Source organism: Oncorhynchus clarkii, chromosome 1 (genome assembly GCF_045791955.1).
Source record: "Oncorhynchus clarkii lewisi isolate Uvic-CL-2024 chromosome 1, UVic_Ocla_1.0, whole genome shotgun sequence".
Classification (NCBI taxonomy): Eukaryota; Metazoa; Chordata; class Actinopteri; order Salmoniformes; family Salmonidae; genus Oncorhynchus; species Oncorhynchus clarkii.
This window is the reverse complement of record NC_092147.1, coordinates 55,686,578-55,710,879: the sequence shown is the minus strand read 5'-3', so window position 1 is coordinate 55,710,879 and position 24,302 is coordinate 55,686,578. Positions and strand designations below refer to the sequence as shown.

General features: G+C 42.0%; 1 protein-coding gene across 1 annotated transcript in view; it reads left to right on the top strand.

Annotated features, from left to right (window-relative positions):
- Positions 1-24,302, top strand: part of LOC139409029 (cadherin-related 23) — a 611,517-nt gene that overhangs the window by 232,839 nt on the left and 354,376 nt on the right. Inside the window, exons 6-7 of the mRNA XM_071153685.1 lie at positions 22,510-22,704; positions 22,924-23,052. Coding sequence (XP_071009786.1) covers positions 22,510-22,704; positions 22,924-23,052 — 324 coding nt within the window. The remainder of the gene's footprint in view (positions 1-22,509; positions 22,705-22,923; positions 23,053-24,302) is intronic.

Here is a 24,302-nt window from a genome sequence, read left to right as displayed (position 1 = left end):
GGACACATTCATGGGCTAATGAAAGCAGAAGAATTTAGTGCGCTGCTCTTTGCGCCCTGTTGCCCCCATTGACTCCTAATCGGTGGCACCGAGAGCCAATCAATGCTCTGATGGAGAGGCCATTGATCCCCATTGTAAGATTAATAAAACACAGGCCAACCTCTATCTCTCTCTCTCTCTGCCCTCATTTCTTTGTCAGATCTCTCACTCTCCCTCTCTCTTCCTCCTTTCACCTCTCTGTTTCTCACCTTTCTCTCCTATCTTCCTCTCTTTTCCACTCTGTCACCTTCTCCCTCCCACTCTCTATCTCCTCCCCATCTCGCTTTCTCTCTCTCTTTCTCTCCCTAACCCCTCTCTCTTTCTCTCTCTCTAAGTGTCTCCTCTCAGGAGAGGAGGGTGATTTCAGCAGTGCCTCTTCAAGTAAGAAAACTCTGTCTGCGTCTCTCCATCTCGCTCCCCTTCATCCCTCTTTTTCCATCCCTTTTATCTTCTGCTACCTTTCACCTTTTTAACATGTCGCTCCCGAACAAAAATAGCCAATTTATTTCAAAACCGGGCAAACGATCCCTACTTTCTACACTAATTCAATGATTATGGAAGATTTACCCAATAGCCGAACCATCCGTCTATAAAAAGTTGACTGATATTATTATTCAACAAGCTGATTGTGCTGGACAGTTTAGAGGTCTTGAGCCATATCAAGCGTCTCAGAGTAGGATTGCTAATCTAGAATCAGTGTAGTACTTTAGATCACAACGAATAAGGCTACATGAACAGGGGGGATTGAGCAGTCATTGTCTGGTATCTTTATGGATAAGTGATTGTACAGACTCACGGGATAATAAAAGCAGAAGGATTCACTGCACTGCTCTTTGCGCACAGTTTCTCCCTTTGACTAATCGGCGGCACCGAGAGCCAATCAATGCTCTGATGGAGAAACCATTGTTCCCCCATTGTAAGATTCAAACACAAGCCAACCAGTGGACAAACAATGTCTCAGATAGTGGATAGACTCTCGTAGTACCCTACAAAAAAATGTGTCCTATGTTGTTAGGACGTCCTCGGAGCGTCTCAAAATGGTTGCCTAGTCGTCAGGATGTTGTGTCTCCTGGAGGTTTTGTCTAGTTTGCTGTTTGTTCCAGGGACACCCCAAAGGACATTTCCAGGAGGTTCTCGGTGCGTTGTGTCATGGTACCCTGGAATTTTTTTCTTCTAGTTCCTGGTTTGTTCCAGGTTTGTTCCAGGCGATTTATGATGTTCACAAGGCATTTTTTTTACCAGTCATCAAGAGATAGTGTGATGGTCACAATTAAGCTTTCTCTAGGAGACTTTTGTCTAGTTCCGGGGACATCAGTGAGGACCAGGTCAGGACTTTTTCAGGATGTTCTCAGGACATTCAGTGTTCCAGTCATCAGGACGTTGTCTGATGGTCGTAAGGGAATGTTGTCCCCCCCCCAAAAAAATCTGTTTACCTGCCTATCTGGCCACGCCCACCCTCGTTTCATTACACATCACCCCTTATTACTGTTACCGAGCCCATTGATTGGCGCAGTGGTCTAAGGTACTCCATCTCAGTGCTGAAGGTGTCACTACAGGCGCCTTGGTTCGATTCCAGGCTGTATCACAAACAGCCATGATTGGGAGTCCCATAGCTCGGCGGCCCAGCGTGGTTCGGGTTTGGCCAGTGTAGGCCGTCATTGTAAATAAGAATTTGTTCTTAACTGACTTGCCTAGTTAAATAAAAACAAAACATTCTTTCCAAATACAGTGTTGTCTTGATTTTACCTACATTAATCTGATGACTGTAATTTATTTAATCCACTAACTATGTTTAATTGCTACTCGATTCAATTAATCATGTAACAATTAACAATTAATTAGGATTTGGGGCACCACAGAATAAGTTGTTTAAATGAGTTACCATCTCCCTAATTAAAATCTAGAAGATATATAACTTATATATCGATAACTGTCACTTATTAATCATTACCTCATTTCAGTCTCATAATCTGAACGGAGACTGTGGTAGAGAGGGAGTGGTAGAGAGAGGGAGTGGTAGAGAGAGAGAGCGAGCGAGAGACAAAAAGAACACTTTTGGAAACTATGCTCACAGTAATGATTTACTTTGCATATGATCCACTGCCCATCTGGAGTAAGAAGTCATAAATGTATTTACATGTTTGAATGCCGTCGTTCGTCATCTATCTCTATTGAAACCAAGTCTTCTTGAAAGTTTTTTTTGGCTGTGTCTTCACTCAGCTCACTTGTAGGCTCTGATTGTCCACTAGAGGTCACAATATCTTTCTTCTTAGTTGTACGGTCTCCAATGGTGTCTTTTGTCAGAATTTTTCTTAGCTCGTGTGGATAGTCAGAGTTTAAACCACTTTACATGCACAGCTGCAGCCTGGAAATGTCTGGGTCTAGTCTGGTGAGTTTATCTTCTTCACCTCATGTGGAGGTTAAGTTGTAACCATTTCAAACATCTGGACCACGGTCTCGCGCCTTTCTTGTCTGATGTCAATTTCTTATTCAAGCCTCTATGCACGGCTACTTACTATGGCTACTTACTGGCACAAAGTATCATCAAAACAATGATCTCGTTAGAAACTAAAATCACAATCCTATCTTAACTTCTTATGGTATAGGGGACAGTTGCGTCCCACTTGGGCAAAAGCCAGGGAAAATGCAGTGCGGAAAATAAATAAAAATGATATAAAAATCAACTTTCATTAAATCACACATGTAAGATACTCAATTAAAGCTACACTTGTTGTGAATCCAGCCAACATGTCAGATGTTAAAAAGGCTTTTCGGCGAAAGCATAAGAAGCTATTATTTGATGATAGCCCAATAGTAAACAAAGAGGGTAGCATATTTCAACCCTGCAGGCACTACACAAAATGCAGGAATAAAATATAAAACATGCATTACCTTTGACGAGCTTCTTTTGTTGGCACTCCAATATGTCCCATAAACATCACAATTGGTCCTTTTGTTCGATTAATTCCGTCCATATACAGTGAGGCAAAAAATGTATTTTTGTCAGCCACCAATTGTGCAAGTTCTCCCACTTAAAAAGATGAGAGAGGCCTGTAATTTTCATCATAGGTACACTTCAATTATGACAGACAAAATGAGAAAAACATTTTTTTATTAATTTATTTGCAAATGATGGTGGAAAATAAGTATTTGGTCACCTACAAACAAGCAAGATTTCTGGCTCTCACAGACCTGTAACTTCTTCTTTAAGAGGCTTTTCTGTCTTCCACTCGTTACCTGTATTAACCTGTTGCGACGAGCAAACCCGTATCCGGGAGCGTAATTATAGCCTCAAGCTCATTACCATAACGCAACATTAACTATTCATGAAAATCGCAAATGAAATGAAATAAATATATTAGCTCACAAGCTTCGCTTTTTGTTAACAACACTGTCATCTCAGATTTTCAAAAAATGCTTTTCAACCATAGCACAAGCATTTGTGTAAGAGTATTGATAGCTAGCATAGCATTAAGCCTAGCATTCAGCAGGCAACGTTTTCACAAAAACAAGAAAAGCATTCAAATAAAATAATTTACCTTTGAAGAACTTCGGATGTTTTCAATGAGGAGACTGTCAGTTAGATAGCAAATGTTAAGTTTTTCCTAAAATATTATTTGTGTAGGAGAAATCGCTCCGTTTTGTTCATCACGTTTGGCTGAGAAAACAAAACGAAAATTCAGTCATTACAACGGCAAACTTTTTTCAAAATTAACTCCATAATATCGACAGAAACATGGCAAACGTTGTTTAGAATCAATCCTCAAGGTGTTTATACATATCTATTCGATGATAAATCACTCGAGGCAGTTTGGTTTCTCCTCTGAACCAAATTGAAAAATGCACGCACCTGGAGATTACGCAATAGTTTTGACGGAGGACACCAAGCGGACACCTGGTAAATGTAGTCTCTTATGGTAAATTTTCCAATGATATGCCTACAAATACGTCACAATGCTGTAAACACCTTGGGGAAACGACAGAAAGTGTAGGCGCATTCCTTGCGCATTCACAGCCATATAAGGAGACATTGGAACACAGCGCATTCAAAATCTGGCTCAGTTCCTGTATGAAATTTCATCTTGGTTTCGCCTGTAGCATTAGTTCTGTGGCACTCACAGACAATATCTTTGCAGTTTTGTAAACGTCAGAGTGTTTTCATTCCAAAGATGTCAATTATATGCATAGTCGAGCATCTTTTCGTGACAAAATATCTTGTTTAAAACGGGAACGTTTTTCATCCAAAAATGAAATACTGCCCCCAGAGGTTCAAGAGGTTAATGGCACCTGTTTGAACTTGTTATCAGTATAAAAGACACCTGTCCACAACCTCAAATAGTCACACTCCAAACTCCACTATGGCCAAGACCAAAGAGCTGTCAAAGGACACAAGAAACAAAATTGTAGACCTGCACCAGGCTGGGAAGACTGAATCTGCAATAGGTAAGCAGCTTGGTTTGAAGAAATCAACTATGGGAGCAATTATTAGGAAATGGAAGACATACAAGACCGCTGATAATCTCCCTCGATCTGGGGCTCCATGCAAGATCTCACGCCGTGGGGTCAAAATGATCACAAGAACGGTGAATGACCTGCAGAGAGCTGGGACCAAATTAACAAAGCCTACCATCAGTAAAACACTACGCTGCCAGGGACTCAAATCCTGCAGTGCCAGACGTGTCCCCCTGCTTAAGCCAGTACATGTCCAGGCCCGTCTGAAGTTTGCTAGAGAGCATTTGGATGATCCAGAAGAAGATTGGGAGAATGTCACATGGTCAGATGAAACCAAAATATAACTTTTTGGTAAGAACTCAACTCGTCGTGTTTGGAGAACAAGGAATGCTGATATGCATCCAAAGAACACCATACCTACTGTGTGTGTGAAGCATGGGGGTGGAAACATCATGCTTTGGGGCTGTTTTTCTGCAAAGGGACCAGGACGACTGATCCGTGTAACGGAAAGAATGAAGGGGGCCGTGTATCGTGAGATTTTGAGTGAAAACCTCCTTCCATCAGCAAGAGCATTGAAGTTGAAACGTGGCTGGGTCTTTCAGCATGACAATGATCCAAAACACACTGCCCGGGCAACGAAGGAGTGGCTTCGTAAGAAGCATTTCAAGGTCCTGGAGTGGCCTAGCCAGTCTCGAGATCTCAACCCCACAGAACATTTTTGGAGGGAGTTGAAAGTCCGTGTTGCCCAGCAACAGCCCCAAAACATCACTGCTCTAGAGGAGATCTGCATAAAGGAATGGGCCAAAATACCAGCAACAGTGTGTGAAAACCTTGTGAAGACTTACAAAAAACGTTTGACCTCTGTCATTGCCAACAAAGGTTACAGGCCTCTCTCATCTTTTTAAGTGGGAGAACATGCACAATTGGTTGCTGAATAAATATTTTTTGCCCCACTGTATATCCATGAACCTGAAAACAGGTTCCTACCGTAATTTGCCAATGAGAACACAGTGAACAGACAGAGACAAAAAAAAATAATCTGAATGGTTAATCCTCGGGGTTTTGCCTGCTACACAAGTTCTATTATACTTACAGACATGATTCAAACAGTTTTAGAAACTTCAGAGTGTTTTCTATCCAAATCTACTAATAATATGCATATCTTATATTCCTGGCATGAGTATCAGGAAGTTGAAATTGTGCTATTTATCCAAAAGTGAAAATGCTGCCCCCTATACCTTAAGAAGTTAACAAAAATACTCTAATCATTTTCATATTTCCTACACAACATAAAGGATGAAAACCTTCTATATACAGTTTGTATACTTTTCAAGGTACAATATTTTTGTTATACCATTTTTATACAATTTATGGCATTACAAAATATACATTTATTTTCCATACACCATCTCTCATCATTCCCCATGAATACTTGTTCCAGTGTTCAGTTTTTGGACGTTCAAGTTTTTGGGTGGCAAAAGTCATCTGGAGACAAAAAACATTTGTCGTTGAAATTTCCTCTATTTGCCAAATCATGGGAGCAAACCACAACAAAAGTCAGAGTTAGTTATCAAAGTCCATCTTTAATTATATGAGCTCTATCACAACCCTGTGACTCTCAGGCAATTCAGTGTCTATCAATGAATTCTCTGAGAGCCCCCTACACATTGCAGCTGAGTTGAGTGGAGCAAAAGATATGTTTACACATTGATGACACCTTGACCTCTCCCCTCTCTGCAGGCCATGCAACTTAGTCTTGACATAGAACAGATAACTGCCAATGGCCACCACTATAGTACAACAAAATACATTCTTATGAGAAATAACTCATAAGCATATGATGAATATAAAACATCTTACCCATGTTACCAAACAATTCTGATTATTCCCCAACACATTTCAACACCAATACTAACCCTCCACTGCATACAATTTACGACCGGTTGTGAACTTTCAAAAAAACCCACATCAATCCCTCCTGCGGGTGAGAGGGTTCTGGTTGAAGTTGATCCATTGGAAACCTGATCTTTGGATCCTCACAGGAGAGTCATGACAGTGTTTTCATTTTGCATACATGACATTAGACTGCATTGTACATGATCATTTATGTAGTAATTATTCTTAAACATGTCCTCACCTGGGATTTGAACTCACAACCTTTTGTTAAGCAGCATTACAAACATCCTGCTCCACCACCATGTCCTTGTCAATGACTGATTTATTCTATATTCCCAACATCTAAGTGACAGACACACTGAGAAATATGAATGCCGGTAGGTACTTAGCACCTCTACCCAGAGAGTCGTCAGTTAACTTTTTGTTGTTCACATAGCCCAGTATATCCACCGATTAAATACTTCAGACCACAAGGTGGAAGTAGCTTGTTTGTCTTGTGCCTGCTGTAGATGTCAGCTCCCCAGCGTGGAGGTCCGTGCTCTCTGATTGGCTCAAAGTTGTTGGCCACTGCCGAGCATTGAGATTCTACAAGTAGAAACGGCAGGTTTGTCATAACCAGGTCGGTACACAGCAGGTAAGTATTTTGTTTAAAGTTGCTCCTATCTGAGACGCAGATGTCTCAACTAGGCACCTGGAAATGCAAATGCGCTACGCTAAATGCTAAATGTACTCGTTAAAACTCAAACGTTCATTAAAACACACATACAGGGTATTGAATTAAAGCTACACTCGTTGTGAATCTAGCCAGCAAGTCAGATTTTTAAAATGCTTTTCGGCGAAAGCATGAGAAGCTATTATCTGATAGCATGCAACACCCCAAAATGCCTGAAGGCGACGTAAACAAAAGAATTAGCGTAGCCGGCGCTACACAAATAGCAGAAATAAAATATAAAACATTCATTACCTTTGACGAGCTTCTTTCTTGGCACTCCTATATGCCCCATAAACATCACTATTGGGTATTTTTTTTCGATTAAATCGGTCCATATATACCCAAAATAGCCATCTATGGAAACTGTGTAATTCAGAAAAAAACATTGTTTCAAAACGCTGCGTCATTTTTAAAAATTAAAAAAGTCGACGATAAACTTTCACAAAACACTTCGAAATACTTTTGTAATCCAACTTTAGGTATTAGTAAACGTTTATAATCTATCAAAATGATCACGGGGCGATGTGTATTCAATAGCTCCACGTCTTGAAATCATGGTCGAAAATCTCTCCTCCAAAACATCCTGTCGGAGACCGGAAGAAATTGAATCTCTTTCCTTTGTTTGACCAAGAAATAACTCTCAGGAAAATGACGACAATGGCGACATCGTGTGGAAGCTGTAGGAATTGCATCCTTGGCCCTATTTAATTTGGTGTCCTTTAAACAATACATGCAAGTGGCGCATGGATATTATTTTCAGCTTTCAGTGACCAGTTTTTCTTGCGCTTTTCGATGAAACACACGCTCTGTTATAGTCACAGCCGTGATTTAACCAGTTTTAGAAACTTCAGAGTGTTTTCTATCCACACATACTAATCATATGCATATACTATATTCCTGGCATGAGTAGCAGGACGCTGAAATGTTGCGCGATTTTTAACAGAATGTTCGAAAAAGGAGGGGGTAGACTGAAGAGGTAATCAAGTGAAAGAATGGCCTCCTACTGTGCTAAGTACCTATCAACCATCAGATTTATCATGTTTCTGACCTCTAAAAGTTGTTCTCAACTCTTTTTTTAATATACATTCCATTTTAGCTGAACAGCGTCCCACTTTAAACATCCATCCCATTTCACCACTTTAAAGATTTGGGAGACCTGGGACAGTTGTTAGGACATTGTGTGATTACACAATGTCCTAACAACTGAAAAAATAAATGTTCTGAGAATGTGTTGAAAAATTCCTGACATGGTCCCTAATCACATCCTGGTACCTTACATGGAACTAAACAAAAGTTCCCCAGAGAACATTACCATCACACAACAACATAATGACTAGTAAAAATGAATGTCCTGAGAAAATTCTGAAAAAAACTCCTCTATGATGTCCTGGTAATTTACAGTGAACTAGACAAAGGTTCCCATCAGAACTTTCAGTGAGAACCATAACGCAACGTCCTGATGACTGGTCAAATAAATGTCCATAGAACGTCTTAAAGAAGTCCTGAAATGGACACCAATGGCCATCAAGATTAAATCAAATAAAAACAGGGAACTAATTTACATTGAACTAGATAAAAGTTCCCTAGAGAAAGTTCCAATGTGACCACCATGTGATGTCCTGAGGACTGGTACACTGAATGTCCTGAGAACGTCCTAAAAACCTTGATGATGTCATGAGAACGTATGGGGAACTAGACAAACGCTTCTTGGGGACCATGACACAACATCCTGCCATGAGCAAATAAGTACCTGTAAGGAACATCCAGGCAGGGTTGTTTAATGTCCTGAGGAGAACGTTCTGTCAGAGCCAGGGACGTTACCTAATGGTCATTCAAAGACCTTATTGTAACGTTCTGTCGGTAGCAAACAGCACAGGCCAGTATGCCGTGTTTCTATTAGACTCAGACAATGATCGTGTGGAATCTCTGTCGTAGCGGATTTCAAACAGCAAGAAAAGTGCAGAGCGACGACCAAAAAATAGGCCATGCTAGTGTTTTGGTCGGGCTGATTTGGTGTTGCCTGGCGTTCGCAATTAAAGTAAATCGGGTGTTGTTGACCCTGCCATACTGTGTGACTCAAAAGCCCCCATTTTTCGTGAACGACCTAAAGATCACGAAAAATCAATATCGACACGTGAATCATGCCAGTATAGTTCCAAACTGGCACTGTGGGGGCTTGGCGTTAAGTGTACCACAGTTTTAGCAATGTACTATTTTACTTGTTTTGATGGGGGGGTGGGGATCAGGGTCAATGGGTTCATCACCCTTCAATGGGTGTCTAGGGGCATCCCCCCCCAGGATATTTGTTTACAAGAAACAGCTGAGAAATGGTTGTTTCTGATGAATTTTACAGGGAAAATACATCCAAAACGTTCCTGGTAATTTGGTCAAAATATGAATACCAACAATTTCTGTATTACTTTAAACTGTTGCTCTAGCTCTAACCATTCAGAAAGTCACCACCGAACCCCTGCTTTATCTAAATGCAAATGTCATAACCCATTATTTGTGTACCCTTCACCACGCTTGTTATGCCCGCTGAGAGAATTGTTTTGTAGAACGACTGTGTCCATTCTGGTGACTTTTCTACTCCAAATGAATTAAATAAAAGGATGCTGACTCCATCTAAAATATACTTTTGCCTTTCAAAAATGTACCTAACAGCATATTTGTCCATATTATCAGACTGGTGTGTTATTTAGCAATATGTATTATCACCTGCAGCATAGTGGATATAAATAAGTAGGCTGAAGCATGGGGTTGCCCATCTGTATTTGTGCTAATCAATAGCTATACTGTATATCAGTGCTTCCCAAACTTTTTCAGTCATGCCCATTCTTGATACACATGGGAAACTGTTGAGCGTGAAAAACCCAGCAGTGTTGCAGTTCTTGACACACTCAAACCGTTGCGCCTGGGACCTCATACCATACCCTTTTCAAAGGCACTTAAATATTTTGTCTTGCCCATTCATCCTCTGAATGGCACACGTACACAATCCATGTCTCAATTGTCTCAAGGCTTGAAAGGTGTTCTCCCCTTCATCTAAACTAATTGAATTGACATCAATAAGGGATCATAGTTTTTACCTGGATTTACCTGGTCAGTCTGTCATGGAAAAAGCAGGTGTTCTTAATGGTTTTCCACAGATCTCACAAATAAGATTGATGTGCTCACAAAACTTTGAGACTGTGAGGGACTATGGTACAGTGCCTTGCGAAAGTATTCGGCCCCCTTGAACTTTGCAACCTTTTGCCACATTTCAGGCTTCAAACATAAAGATATAAAACTGTATTTTTTTGTGAAGAATCAACAACAAGTGGGACACAATCATGAAGTGGAACGACATTTATTGGATATTTCAAACTTTTTTATCAAATCAAAAACTGAAAAATTGGGCGTACAAAATTATTCAGCCCCTTTACTTTCAGTGCAGCAAACTCTCTCCAGAAGTTCAGTGAGGATCTCTGAATGATCCAATGTTGACCTAAATGACTAATGATGATAAATACAATCCACCTGTGTGTAATCAAGTCTCCGTATAAATGCACCTGCACTGTGATAGTCTCAGAGGTCTGTTAAAAGCGCAGAGAGCATCATGAAGAACAAGGAACACACCAGGCAGGTCCGAGATACTGTTGTGAAGAAGTTTAAAGCCGGATTTGGATACAAAAAGATTTCCCAAGCTTTAAGCATCCCAAGGAGCACTGTGCAAGCGATAATATTGAAATGGAAGGAGTATCAGGTGGCGCTACAAAGTATTAACTTAAGGGGGCTGAATAATTTTGCACGCCCAATTTTTCAGTTTTTGATTTGTTAAAAAAGTTTGAAATATCCAATAAATGTCGTTCCACTTCATGATTGTGTCCCACTTGTTGTTGATTCTTCACAAAAAAATACAGTTTTATATCTTTATGTTTGAAGCCTGAAATGTGGCAAAAGGTCGCAAAGTTCAAGGGGGCCGAATACTTTCGCAAGGCACTGTACATGTAACCCATAGGTAACCTATAGGCAATACATAAGACATGGTCACTGACACTAATCAGTCCTAGTCAAGCTACTTAAACCTACCTGAGGCACATTTATAGAGCAGGTGTTTTCCTCAGCTGGCATGATTTAGCAGTGGCCACCACAAGAACACAAATATTATCAAGTAGCAGATCACAGCAACTAATTAAGTAATGTCATTTATTATAAACAGTGGCTTGGAAATACACTTAGCTAGCTAGCTAAGAAGCTCATATCAAACCACAGTCATAATCGGCAGATTTAGACTGATGGCTATGTTGTCATTATCTAGCAACTCTCAGTCAAATTTATTCATTAAAACTTCTTTAGACTAGGGGGCAGTATTTTGACGTCCAGATGAAAAGCGTGCCCAAAGTAAACTGCCTGTTACTCAGGCCCAAAAGCTAGGATACGTTAATATAGATTGATATAATCTATCAATATAAATTGATAGATTTGAATAGAATACACTCTAAAGTTTCGAAAACTGTTAAAATAATGTCTGTGAGTATAACAGAACTGATTTGGCAGGTGAAACCCCGAGGACAAACCATCCAGGGGAAAAGAAATTGAGGTCATAGGATTTCCCAATTGTTTCTATGGGATGCCCTATTTTTGAGGAACCTGGTTGCAGTTCCTATGGCTTCCACTAGATGTCAAACAGTCTTTAGAAATTGTTCAACATTTTTCTTTTGAGAAATTAAGATGTGGTGCTATTCATTGTAAGTGGCAATCCAGGTGGACTCTACTGTTTCGGTGCACGTGAACTGGAAGGCGCTTCACGTTGTTTTTATCCGGTATTATAAACAGTTTATTCCGTCTTCAATTTTATTGATTATTTACATTTTAGGATACCCGAGTTTGGATTAGGAATTAAATGTTTGGACCAAGTTTACAGGTAACTTATTAGATACTTTGTAGTCATGTTGGGCGAGTTGGAACCGGTGTATTTCTAAATCAAACACGCCAAATAAATGGACATTTTGGGGATATAAAGAAGGGATTTATCAAACAAAACGACCATTCATTGTGTCAATGAGACATTTCGGATTGCAAAAAGAAGATCTTCAAAGGTAAGTCATTTATAATATGGCTATTTCTGACTTTTGTGTCGCACCTGCCTGGTTGAATAATTATTTTCATGTGTTTGAGATAATCGTATGGTCTGCTTTCACCATAGAGCCTTTTTGAAATCTGACACAGCGGCTGAATTAAAAAGAAGTTAAGCATTATTTTGATGCATTACACATATAATTTCGTGAATGTTGAATATTGTTATTCCTGTAGTTTGAATTTGGCCTTCTGTCATTTCACTGGATGTTGTCAAATCGATCCCGCTAAAGGGATTAGCGCGTGAAGGTATCCATAAGAGGTTTTAAGACCTTTTATATCAGTCGATGTCACAAAGTGCTGTACAGAAACCCATCCTAAAACCCCAAACAGCAACTAATGCAGATGTAGAAGCATGGTGGCTAGGAAAAACTACCTAGAAAGGCCAGAACCTAGGAAGAAACCTAGAGAAGAACCAGACTCTGAGCGGTGGCCAGTCCTCTTCTGGCTGTGCCGGGTGGAGATTATAACAGAATATGGCAAAGATGTTCAAACATTCATAGATGAACAACAGGGTCAGATAATAATAATCACAATGGTTGAAGACGGTGCAACAGGACATCACCTCAGGAGTAAATGTCAGTTGGCTTTTCATAGCCGATCATTCATAGTTAAAGACAGCAGGTGCAGTACAGAGAAAGTCCAAAACAGCAGATCCGGGAGAAGGTAGCACATCCTGTGAACAGGTCAGGGTTCCATAGCCGCAAGCAGAATAGTTGAAACTGGAGCAGCAGCCTGACCAGGTGGACTGGGGACAGCAAGGAGTCATCGGACCAGGTAGTCCTAAGGCATGGTCCTAGGGCTCAGGTCCTCTGAGAGAAGAGAGAAAGAGAAAGAGAGAGAAAGAGAGAGAATTAGAGGGATCATACTTAAATTCACAAAGGACGAGACATTCACACGAATGAGAGAGGAGAAATACTCCAGATATTACAGGCTGACCCTAGCCCCCCGACAAATAAACTATTGCAGCATAAATAATGGAGGCTGAGACAGGAGCGATTGGGAGACACTGTGTCCCTGTCCGACAATACCCCCGGACAGGGCCAAACAGGCAGGATATAACCCCATCCACTTTGCCAAAGCACAGCCCCCATGCTACTAGAGGGATATGTTCAACCAAAGATCTCCTCCATGGCACGATCCCGAGGGGGGCACCAACCCGGACAGGAAGATCACGTCAGTGGAAGAGCACCAGTAAGCCACTGATTCAGCCCCTGTAATACGGTTTGAGGCAGATAATCCCAGTGGAGAGAGGGGAACTGGCCAGGCAGAGACAGCAAGAGCGGTTCGTTGCTCCATTGCTTTTCCGTTCACCTTCGTACCGCTGGGCCAGACTACACTCAATCATAGGACCTACTGAATAGATGAGTCTTCAATAAAGACGTAAAGGTTGAGACTGAGCCTCCGTCTCTCACATGGATAGGCAGACCATTCCATAAAAATGGAGCTCTATAGGAGAAAGCCCTGCCTCCAGCTGTTTGCTTAGATATTCTAGGGACAGTAAGGAGGCCTACGTCTTGTGACCATAGTGTACGTGTAAGGTATGTACGGCAGGATCAAATCGGAAAGATAGGTAGGAGCAAGCCCATGTAATGCTTTGTAGGTTGTGAAATCAGCCCTTGCCTTAACAGGAAGCCAGTATAGAGAGGCTAGCACTGAATTTATATGATCCAATTTGTTGGTTCTAGTTAAGATTCTAGCAGCTGTGTTTAGCACTAACTGAGGTTTATTTCAAATCAAATCAAACTTTATTTGCCACATGCAGAAAATACAAAAAGTGTAGACTTTACAGTGAAATGCTTAACCAACAGTGCAGTTGAAAAATAAAATATTTACCAAGTAGGCTAAAATAAGAAGTAATAATAAAAAGTAACACAATAAGAATAACATTAACGAGGCTATAAACAGGGGGCACCGGTACCAAGTCAGTGTGCAGGGGTACAGGCTAGTTGAAATAATCTGTACATGTTGGTGGGGGCGAAGTGACTATGCACAGGTAACAAACAAACAGCGAGTAGCAGCAGTGTATATTGTCAGGTGGCGATTTGTATGATTTGTTTAGCAGTCTAATGGTGTAGAAGCTGTTGAGGAGCCTTTTGGTCCTAGACTTGGCGTTCCGTTATCGCTTGCCATGAGGAAGCAGAGAAAAGACTGTCAATTTTATGGGCTTTCCTCTGACACCGACTTATTATATAGGTCCTGGATGGCAGGAAGCTTGCCCCCAGTGATGTACTAGGCCGTTCAAACTACCCTCTGTAGGACCATACAGTCAGATGCCGAGCAGTTGCCATACCAGGCAGTGATGCAACCGGTCTGGATGCTCTTGATGGTGCAGCTGTAGAACCTTTTCAGGATCTGGGGACCTATGCCAAATCTTTTCAGTCTTCCGAGGGGGAAAAGGTCCTGCCGTGCCCGTTTCACGACTGTCTTGGTATGTTTTGACCATGATAGATCGTTGGTGATGTTGACACCAGGGAACTTGAAACTCTCGACCCTTCTCCACTACAGCCCCGTTACAGCCCATGTTAATGGGGGCCTGTTCGGCCCACCTCTTCATGTAGTCCACGATCAGCTCCTTTGTCTTGCTCACATTGAGTGAGAGGTTGTTGTCCAGGCACCACACTGCCAGTTCTCTGACCTCCTCTCTAAAGTCTGTCTCATCGTTGTCGGTGATCAAGCATACCACTGTTGTGTCGTCAGCAAACTTAATGATGGTGTTGGAGTCGTGTTCGGCCACGCAGTCGTGGGTGAAGAGGGAGTACAGGAGGGGACTCAGTACACACCCCTGTGGGGCCCCAGTGTTAAGGATCTGCATGGCAGACGTATTGTTGCCTACTCTTACCACCTGGAGGTGGCCCGTCAGGAAGTGCAGGATTCAGTTGCAGAGGGAGGTGTTTAGTCCCAGTTTTTAGTGTCCTTAGCTTAGTGATGAGCTTCGTGGGCAGTATGGTGTTAAACGCTGAGCTGTAGCTGAACAGCATTCTCACATAGGTGTTCCTTTTGTCCAGGTGAGAAAGGGCAGTGTGGAGTGCGATTGAGATTGCGTCATCTGTGGATCTGTTGGGATGGTATGAGAATTGGAGTGGGTCTAGGGTGTCCGGAAGAATGCTTTCAAAGCACTTCATGGCTACCAACATGAGTGCCACGGGGCGGTAATCATTTAGGCAGGTTACCTTCACTTCCTTGGGCACAGGAACTATGGTGGTCTGCTTGAAACATGTAGGTATTTCAGAATCGGTCAGGGAGAGGTTGAAAATGTCAGTGAAGACACTTGACAATTTGTCCGTGCATGCTTTGAATACACATCCTGGTAATCCATCTGGCCCAGCGGCTTTGTGAATGTTGACCTGTTTAAAGGTTTTGTTCACATCGGCTACCGAGAGCATTATCACGCAGTCATCCAGAATAGCTGGTGCACTCATGCATGCTTCAGTGTTGCTTGCCTTGAAGCAAGCATAAAAGGCATTTAGCTCGTCTGGTAGGCTCGCGTCACAGGGAAGCTCGCGTCTGGGTTTCCCTCAGTAATAGTTTTCAAGCCCTGCCACATCCAACAAGCGTCAGAGCCGGTGTAGTAGGATTCAATCTTAATCCTGTGTTGACACTTTGCTTGTTTTATGGTTCGTCGGAGGGCATAGCAGGATTTCTTATAAGCGTCCAGATTAGTCTCCCACTCCTTGAAAGCGTCAGCTCTAGCCTTTAGCGATGCGGATGTTGCCTGTAATCCATGGCTTCTGGTTAGGATATGTACGTACAGTCACTGTGGGGACGTCGTCATCGATGCACTTATTGATGAAGCCGATGACTGAGGTGGTGTATTCCTCAATGCTTCCTGCTTTAGTTTTTGCTTGTAAACAGGAATCAGGAGGATATAATTATGGTCAGATTTGCCAAATGGAGGGCTTTATGTGCATCTCTGTGTGTGGAGTAAAGGTGTTCTAGAATTTGTTTTCCCCTGGTTGGACATGTGACATGCTGGTAAAAATTTGATAAAACTGATTTAGTGCTTTATCCGGGTAGCTGGAAAGTAGAGCATTGCAGTAGTCTAATCTAGAAGTGACAAAAGCATGTATTAATTGTTCTGCATCATTTTTGGACTGAAAGTTTCAGATTTTTGCAACTTTACGAAGATGGAAAAAAGCTGTCCTTGAAATTTTCTTGATATGTTTGTCAAACGAGAGATCAGGGTCCAGAGTAAAGGTCAAACCATCCACAGAGACAAACTGATATCTTTCCAACAAATAAGATCTTAACCAGGCCAGAACTTGTCCGTGTAGACCAATTTGCGTTTACAGTCCCTCGAAAATAATGTGGTGATCGATGGTATCAAAAGCAGCACTAAGGTCAAGGTGCACGAGGACAGATGCATAGACTTGGTCTGACGCCATTAAAGGTAATTTACCACCTTCACGAGTACAGTATCAGTGCTATGATGGGGTCTAAAACCAGACTGAAGCGTTTCGTATTCATTGTTAGTCTTCAGGAAGGCAGTAAGATGCTGCGCAACAGCTTTTTAAATTTTTTGGGAAAATAAGTGCCATAAACAAATGGTTAAGGCTCCGGTTTATGTTTACAGCTAACAATTATATACAGGCTTTGTCAGAACTTTCAGTGTCGTGCCAGCTGGAGATACATATAGCAAGTTAATATTAGCTAGCTATAACATTACACAGGGTTCGGTCGGTTACTTTCTAAATGTAATCCATTACAGTTACTAGTTGTAATCGGTAACATAACTTTTGGATTACACAAACTCAACAACGTAATCTGATTACATTCTGTTACATTTAGATTACTTTCTCCTTAAGAGGCATTAGAAGAAGACAAAAATGTATGTCACCAATTGAATCTATTGCAGGATAAATCAATGTTAAAGTTTACATAGCTGACCATATGTTACATTTTACTTTATGGATTTGTTGTGTAGGCTTCTTCTAACCAATCACTTTCTACTACATTTAACAATACGATTAAATTATATATTTACATTTAAAAACAAAGTATATCAGAGTTCCAGTCATTCCAATAAATGTTATACCCCTTGATCTTCGTGAATAGGACTTGGAAATATGGTCGTATAGATTAACCAAATTGTTTTACCTGAGCATGACCCCAAAACTAAGGACTAAATTAGCCAGCCTTACTCTGTTGTTTATGATTTTGTTGTCATGGAGGACTGATTGGGCTCATTGATTTGAGTTGAAAAATAAATGCTGTGCTCATGGAATGGCATGCTTTGAGCACTACTGAAGAAACAAGCCCCACTTGTGTTCCACAGGCTTGGATCCGTACTGTGCAGCTGTTGCAAGAGGGCATTTTTCATTGGCTGTCCACTGGCTTCAAAAACAATGATTGACAGGAAGCTTAAACTTCTTGAATTCAACCATTATTGGATTCAAATACACATTTAGATTTGTGAACAGCCATCCACAACAACCACAATCTGTAATTTGTATTTTATATTTAACTAGGCAAGTCAGTTAAGAACAAATTCTTATTTACAATGACGGCCTACCCTGGCCAAACCCTAACCCGGACGACAATGGGCCAATTTTGTGCCGCCCTATGGGACTCCCAATCACGGCCGGTTGTGATACAGCCTGGAATTGAACCAGGGTCTGTAGTGATGCCTCTAGCATTGAGATGCAGTGCCTTAGACCTCTGTGCCACTCGGGAGGCGCAAATAGCTAAATCAGAGAGCAGCAGTATGAATCACATCAATGCGCTATGTAGATATCAATAATAAGTTATATCCGTATCGCCACATTTATTCAAGTTGGATAATCGTTGATGCCGACAGCAGTCGCACCATTGGAAGACATAGCTTGGACTGTAGCCTACAAAAGCCTATTCCTGCTCTTATCCTGCAATCCATCAAACACATTTGGTGTGTCATCATAGTGGTCTCTGATTTGTGGTCAGACTCACTCAGGTGGAACAAACTTAAACTTGCACCTTTTTTCAATGCTGATTTGAATGTCATTGAGAAAACAGAGAAGTGTCAAATACTTTTTTTCGCAAACATCCTTTCTGAATTTAAAAGTAATCCTCGAAGTAATCATCTAGTTTTTCAAAGGTATCTCTAATCTGATTACAATATTTTTGCTGGTAATGTAACGGATTACAGTTAACATTTTTTTGTAATCCCTTACATGTAATCCGTTACTCCCCAACCCTGTTCAAACACTTTGCAAGGGTGGTTGAACTTAGTTTTCTTAACTGAAATCTTTTTTGTCGCTAGAAGCCAATGGCTCGAGCATATATGGTTGGATCTGTTGGAATTCACTCTCCAGATCTTCCAAGGGAAGTGAATCTTCCTCGAGAATGTCATCAGACACAAAGCGGCTCTTGCTGGCAGAGACCACTTTGTAGCCCATTGTTCCTCCGGTGATGTGTGTTTGCTGTTGACAAAACTAGTTTAAGCACAGATAGAACAATGAGCCAGATATTTCACAGGATGTATAAATATGAAGCATCCGGTTGGCGTTTCCACTCACTACCAAATATGGTGTTGAGAAGAAGCCCAGTGGCCGGCAGTGGGAGAAGATGGAATGAGATGAATTTGGCTGAAATTCTGCAAATGTTCTCATCGATGAAACATTTGATCTCCATACATTTTTTTGTTTCCTAAACTATAATCTGTAAGAAACATAGTGGCCTGCATTTTGTGGACTTTGCCCTTTGCTAAAGTTTTAAAAAGTGGAGTGCAATGGCAAATTCAGTTATTGCAAACGGACACTTTATAGAGTAGCCGTTCCCTAACGGAAATATGCAAATAAATGTAGAACACTCCAATAGGATCTCACGAGCTCGTGCTTGGCTTTGCCCACCTCATTGCTTGTTCTGCCCACTATGATTGATTTGCTCCCATTGGAGACAACAGGCAATGGTCTATCTTGGGTTAGTTATAAAAATCTTTGGTATAAGCAGGACACATACATGCCCACCTTTGCAACGTAATACCTGCCCTTGACCTTATGCCTGCCCATATGTGAAGGTCAAAATAAATTACGTGATAAAAGAGGTGAAAAAGAGGCTTGAGGCAGTCTATGTTGCTATCTGACTAGTTATAAAATCTGTTGATGTGTAAAGGGATCTGTAAGATATGACGATTTGTTGTTGTATTTGCTTTGTGAAGGTGTTTTATGATTATCCTTGTATGGAGGGTGGCTTTACTAAATCATATGATTGATACCCTGCGGATTCGATGCCCGATGATACCCCCCCCCCCCCCCCCCCCCCACTACCACCATTCTTATTTTCTTTCTTTCTCTCTCTCTCCCTTTCTCTCTCTCTCTCTCTCTCCATATATCTCTCTCTCCATCCCTCTCTCTGGGTGGCAGGCACCTTAATCCAGTGAGACAGACCTGCTGATGCATGCCTGTCTTTCTGCAAGAGGACAGGAGGGAGGGATGTAGGAGTTAGAGAGAGAGCGAGAGAGAGAGCGAGGTTGTAGGTGTAGGAAAAAGAGAGAAAATCTAAGAGAAAGAGACATGGAGGGTAAGATAGAGTGATAGGCAGTATGATGTCAGGGGATGTAGACATGGGGAGCTAGTCAGCTTATATTACCTGTGCTATGCTGTTGTGTTCCCTGGGCAATGGCCCTTGGCCTCCCAGCATATCCCTGTAGTACGACTGATAGGGGCTGAGGAGCACTCACACACACCACACACCCTCTCCTTTGTTCCGTGAGAGGTACAGCAGACAGACTGTTGCAGCAGACCACACTTTCCTGCCAGTGTCACTTTACATTTGGCTTACGACCCCCCGGTTGGAGACCTGAGCCAACTCCCCATGCTTACCGTGGCAGGCGACGTACTGGTCGTCAGGCACCGTGTTTTGTGGTGGAGCGCACGGTGTCTCCAGTACGCATTCTTAGCCCGGTGCGCTACATTCCAGCTCCCCGCATCTGCCGGGCTAGGGTGAGGATCGAGCCAGGACGGATTGTGCCAGCCCTGCTCTCCAGACCTCCTGTGCATCTCCTCGGGTCAGGATATCCTGCGCCGGCTCTAAGCACGGTTTCCCCAGTTTGCCAGGAGAACCCATTGCGGCCTGTTCCAGCTCCCGGCACATGCCGGGTTAGACTGGGCATTCTCCAGCCTGGTGAGTCCTGTCCGGGGCTGCCAAGAGTCTCCCTCCTGTCCGGGGCTGCCAGAGTCGCCCTCCTGTCCGGGGCTGCCAGAGTCGCACTCCTGTCCGGGGCCCGCTGCGAGGGTCCCCAGTCCGGGGTCGGCCGTGAGGGTCCCCGCTCCAGAGGCGCCAGCTAAGTGGGCCAAGCCTAAGTGGGCCAAGCCTAACGTCCCACACCAGAGCCACCACCTCGGATAGTTGCCCATCCAGACCCTCCCCTATAGGTTTTTTGCGGCCGGAGTCATGCCCTGACCTTAGAGATCCTTTTATGTCTCTATTTTGGTTTGGTCAGGGTATGAGTTGGGGTGGGCATTCTATGTTTTGTGCTCTATGTTTTCTATTTCTGTGTATTTGGTCGGGTGTGGTTCTCAATCAGAGGCAGCTGTCCATCGTTGTCTCTGATTGAGAACCATACTTAGGTAGCCTTTTCCCACCTGTGTTTTGTGGGTAGTTATTTTCTGTTTTGTGTGTCGGCACCAGACAGAACTGTTTCATTTGTTCCGCTTTGTTATTTTTTGTTCTAGTGTTCAGTTTTATTAAAAATCATGAACATGTACCACGCTGCACCTTGGTCCTCTTCTTCAAACAGCCGTTTCAGTGCAATCTTTAATATTAAGGAAGTCAAGGTTCTACTCGCCTGAGTTAGAATACCTCATGATAAGCTGTAGACCATAATATTTACCAAGAGAGTAAATAGTATGGACAATGATAAAGCCTACGGGGAGGAGGTCAGAGACCTGGCCTCAACGTCAGCACGACAAAGGAGCTGATCATGGACTATAGGAAATGGAGGGCCGAGGACAACCCCATCCACATCGATGAGGCTGTAGTGGAGCAGGTTGAGAGCTTCCTCAGTGTCCACATCACTTAGGAATTATCATGGTCCACACACACCAATGCAGTCATGAAGAGGACACGACATTGCCTCTTCTCCCTCAGATTCATTATGGGCCCTCAGATCCTCAAAGTTATACAGCTGCGCCATTTTTTTTTTTATTTTTTTTATTTTACCTTTATTTAGCCAGGCAAGTCAGTTAAGAACAAATTCTTATTTTCAATGACGGCCTGGGAACAGTGGGTTAACTGCCTGTTCAGGGGCAGAACGACAGATTTGTACCTTGTCAGCTCGGGGGTTTGAACTCGCAACCTTCCGGTTACTAGTCCAACGCTCTAACCACTAGGCTACCCTGCCGCCCCATTGAAAGCATCTTGACTGGCTGCATCACCGCTTGGCATGGCAACTGCTTGGCATCTGACCTCAATTTGCTACAGAGTGCATTCAGCCCAGTACATCGCTGTGGCCTAGCTCCTTGCCATCCAGGACCTCTATACCAGACGGTGTCAGAGGGAAAACATTGTCAAAGTCTCCAGCCACCCAAGTTATAGACTGACCATCTCCTTTGCATCGACAAGGGAGCTCCCCCCTCTCAACCCCTAATGAATGGGAAAGATTGGCAACATCTAATTTATGGTGCTGATCTCTCCCATCATTTGGAATTGAGGAAATGAGTCTTGGGTCTACACACTGAATTGTGTGAGACATGGACTCATCTTGACATTAGATCACTGTTGAGCTTTAAAACATGATAATTTTTGGGCTCCCGAGTGGTGCAGCGGTCTAAGATATTACATCTCAGTGCTTGAGGCGTCACTACAGACATCCTGGTTCAATTCCAGGCTGTATCACAACTGGACATTATTGGGAGTCCCATAGGGTGGCCCAGTGTCGTCTGGGTTTGGACGGTGTAGGCCGTCATACTAAATACGAATTTGTTCTTAACTGACTTGCCTAGTTAAATAAATGTTAAATAACATATATTTTATTTATCATACTGGGCTCTGTTATTTTCCAAGACACTTCTGTGTAGTTCTAAAATGTGAAGAATCAGTTGTTGTGAATGGTAATCGTATTTCATTATTTCAGTTACTACTTTGCTTAATTCTCATTGGTCAGATCTTGTTAATTAGTTGAGAAGAAAAAGGACATAGTTGAGTTGGTGCTTGGCTGCAAATGTGGCCAATTAATCATTAAATCTGCAGAACAGTAATCTGTCTCAATTCAGATTTTCTACATAGAGTCCTCAATCTATCTTTTGAAAATCCCTTCATACTACAGAACTATGACTTTATGCCAATCTGTGTGCCTGTCTCTCCCTGGGTTCCAGAACACTCCAGTGGGCACCTCAGTGTACCAGGTAAATGCCACAGACCCAGACCAAGGCACAGGGGGAAGTGTGCTCTTCTCCTTTCAGCCCCCTTCTCCCTTTTTCTCCATCGATGGAGCCCGTGGTACGGTCACTGTCACCAGGGCCCTGGACTACGAGACCTCCTCGGCCTACCAGCTCACTGTCAATGCCACGGTGAGGGAACACACAAAGTACAGATAAGCTTACACACACAGTTTTTTTTTAAATAAAGTAACAAGGCACGATAGTGTTCAGTAGGGCACAGTGTAGCATAATGTTTTAAAAATGAAAAGGAGCAAGTCCAGGTAATCCCTCCCTGTTTCAGTCTGTTTTCTTCCAAGTGAACATGACCAAGGTGTGACCATGCTTGTGTTTTTCTGCTCTCTCCATCAGGACCAGGATAAGAAGCGGCCTCTATCCAGTCTGTCTAACTTAGCAATCACCATCACTGATGTCCAGGACATGGACCCCATCTTCACCAACATGCCCTACAGCACCAACATAGAGGAGGACGCCCCACTGGTCAGTAATACTCCTCCTCTCATCCCCCCCTTTCTCTACTTCTCCATCTCCTCCCCCACCTTTTCTCCTTACCTGCCCTAAGGCACCAACACAGAGGACTCCTCCATGCCGGTCAGTGACACTCTGTCTCACCTCCCCCTGTCTCTGAACACCATCCAGTTTTGATTTCTAGTTGCCATATATTTTTCAACAGGGCTGTGATGTTTCACAAAAGTTTTGAAACTTTCTATTCTCACAGTTTCTTCAGATTGTAAATTCAAGATTTTTTGCTATGAGTATTATGTTATTGATTGATTGACTATGACATTTCAGATTACACAGCAGGGCTTTTGCAGAGTTAACTCCAGGTAAATGTAACAATTCTTCAGCCATTCCTGCGACCAAAAACAAGCTACATAGGGACAGTATCAAAATAAATAATCTAAGGATTCTGTCTCTGAGTTTTGAATCCAGCGTCATCTTGTTTATCAGTTCATAAACCATGTGCCTTGAAAACCATCTATTTGCAATCTGTATGGCACATCTGTCCATTTTTTGGTCCTTAAATAAACTGGTATACTTTTTTATTTATTACAATTTTCTTTAGCCAATTTTAGTCTTTAATGCAGGGGTGACAGACAAGTTCCTCACTTTCTCCCCCTTCCTTTTTCCTATTCCATTTTTGGTTGTAATTTTAGACAGAGCAGACATTTCCATATATTTTTGTTAGCTGCATGTGTGACATAACACCATCAGTCCGATTTATGATATCATTTAAAAGATTATACTGTTAAACATTTTTATCCAAAAATAATGAGTATATTTGATAATAATTAGTATAAATAATTAACATATTTAGTATATATCAATGACTATATTTGAGTTTAACCATAATATTTGTTGTAATATGTGTACTGTCATTTCTGGTGGATTAAATTGTAATTGCAACCAACTTTCTATGGCTTGTTTTAAAAATAGCGATATTTCAGAGATTTTATTTCATTTTTCAATACCCAAAAGTGAGAGGTTGTAATCTGAATAAAGGGAAAAAGGCCATTCTTGAACACGGGGTGAGCCATTCTTACTAATCTGATAGAGAACCAGTTCCTATTTAGGTACAGCTTTGTATGACTTTAGTGAGAGTTCTAATGCTTTAATATTTAATCATTTATGCCCTCCGAATTCATATTAATTACATAAATAGGCCCGTTTAATTTTGTCTGGCTTGCCATTCCAAATAAAATGTAATATTTTTTGCTCGTATCATTTAA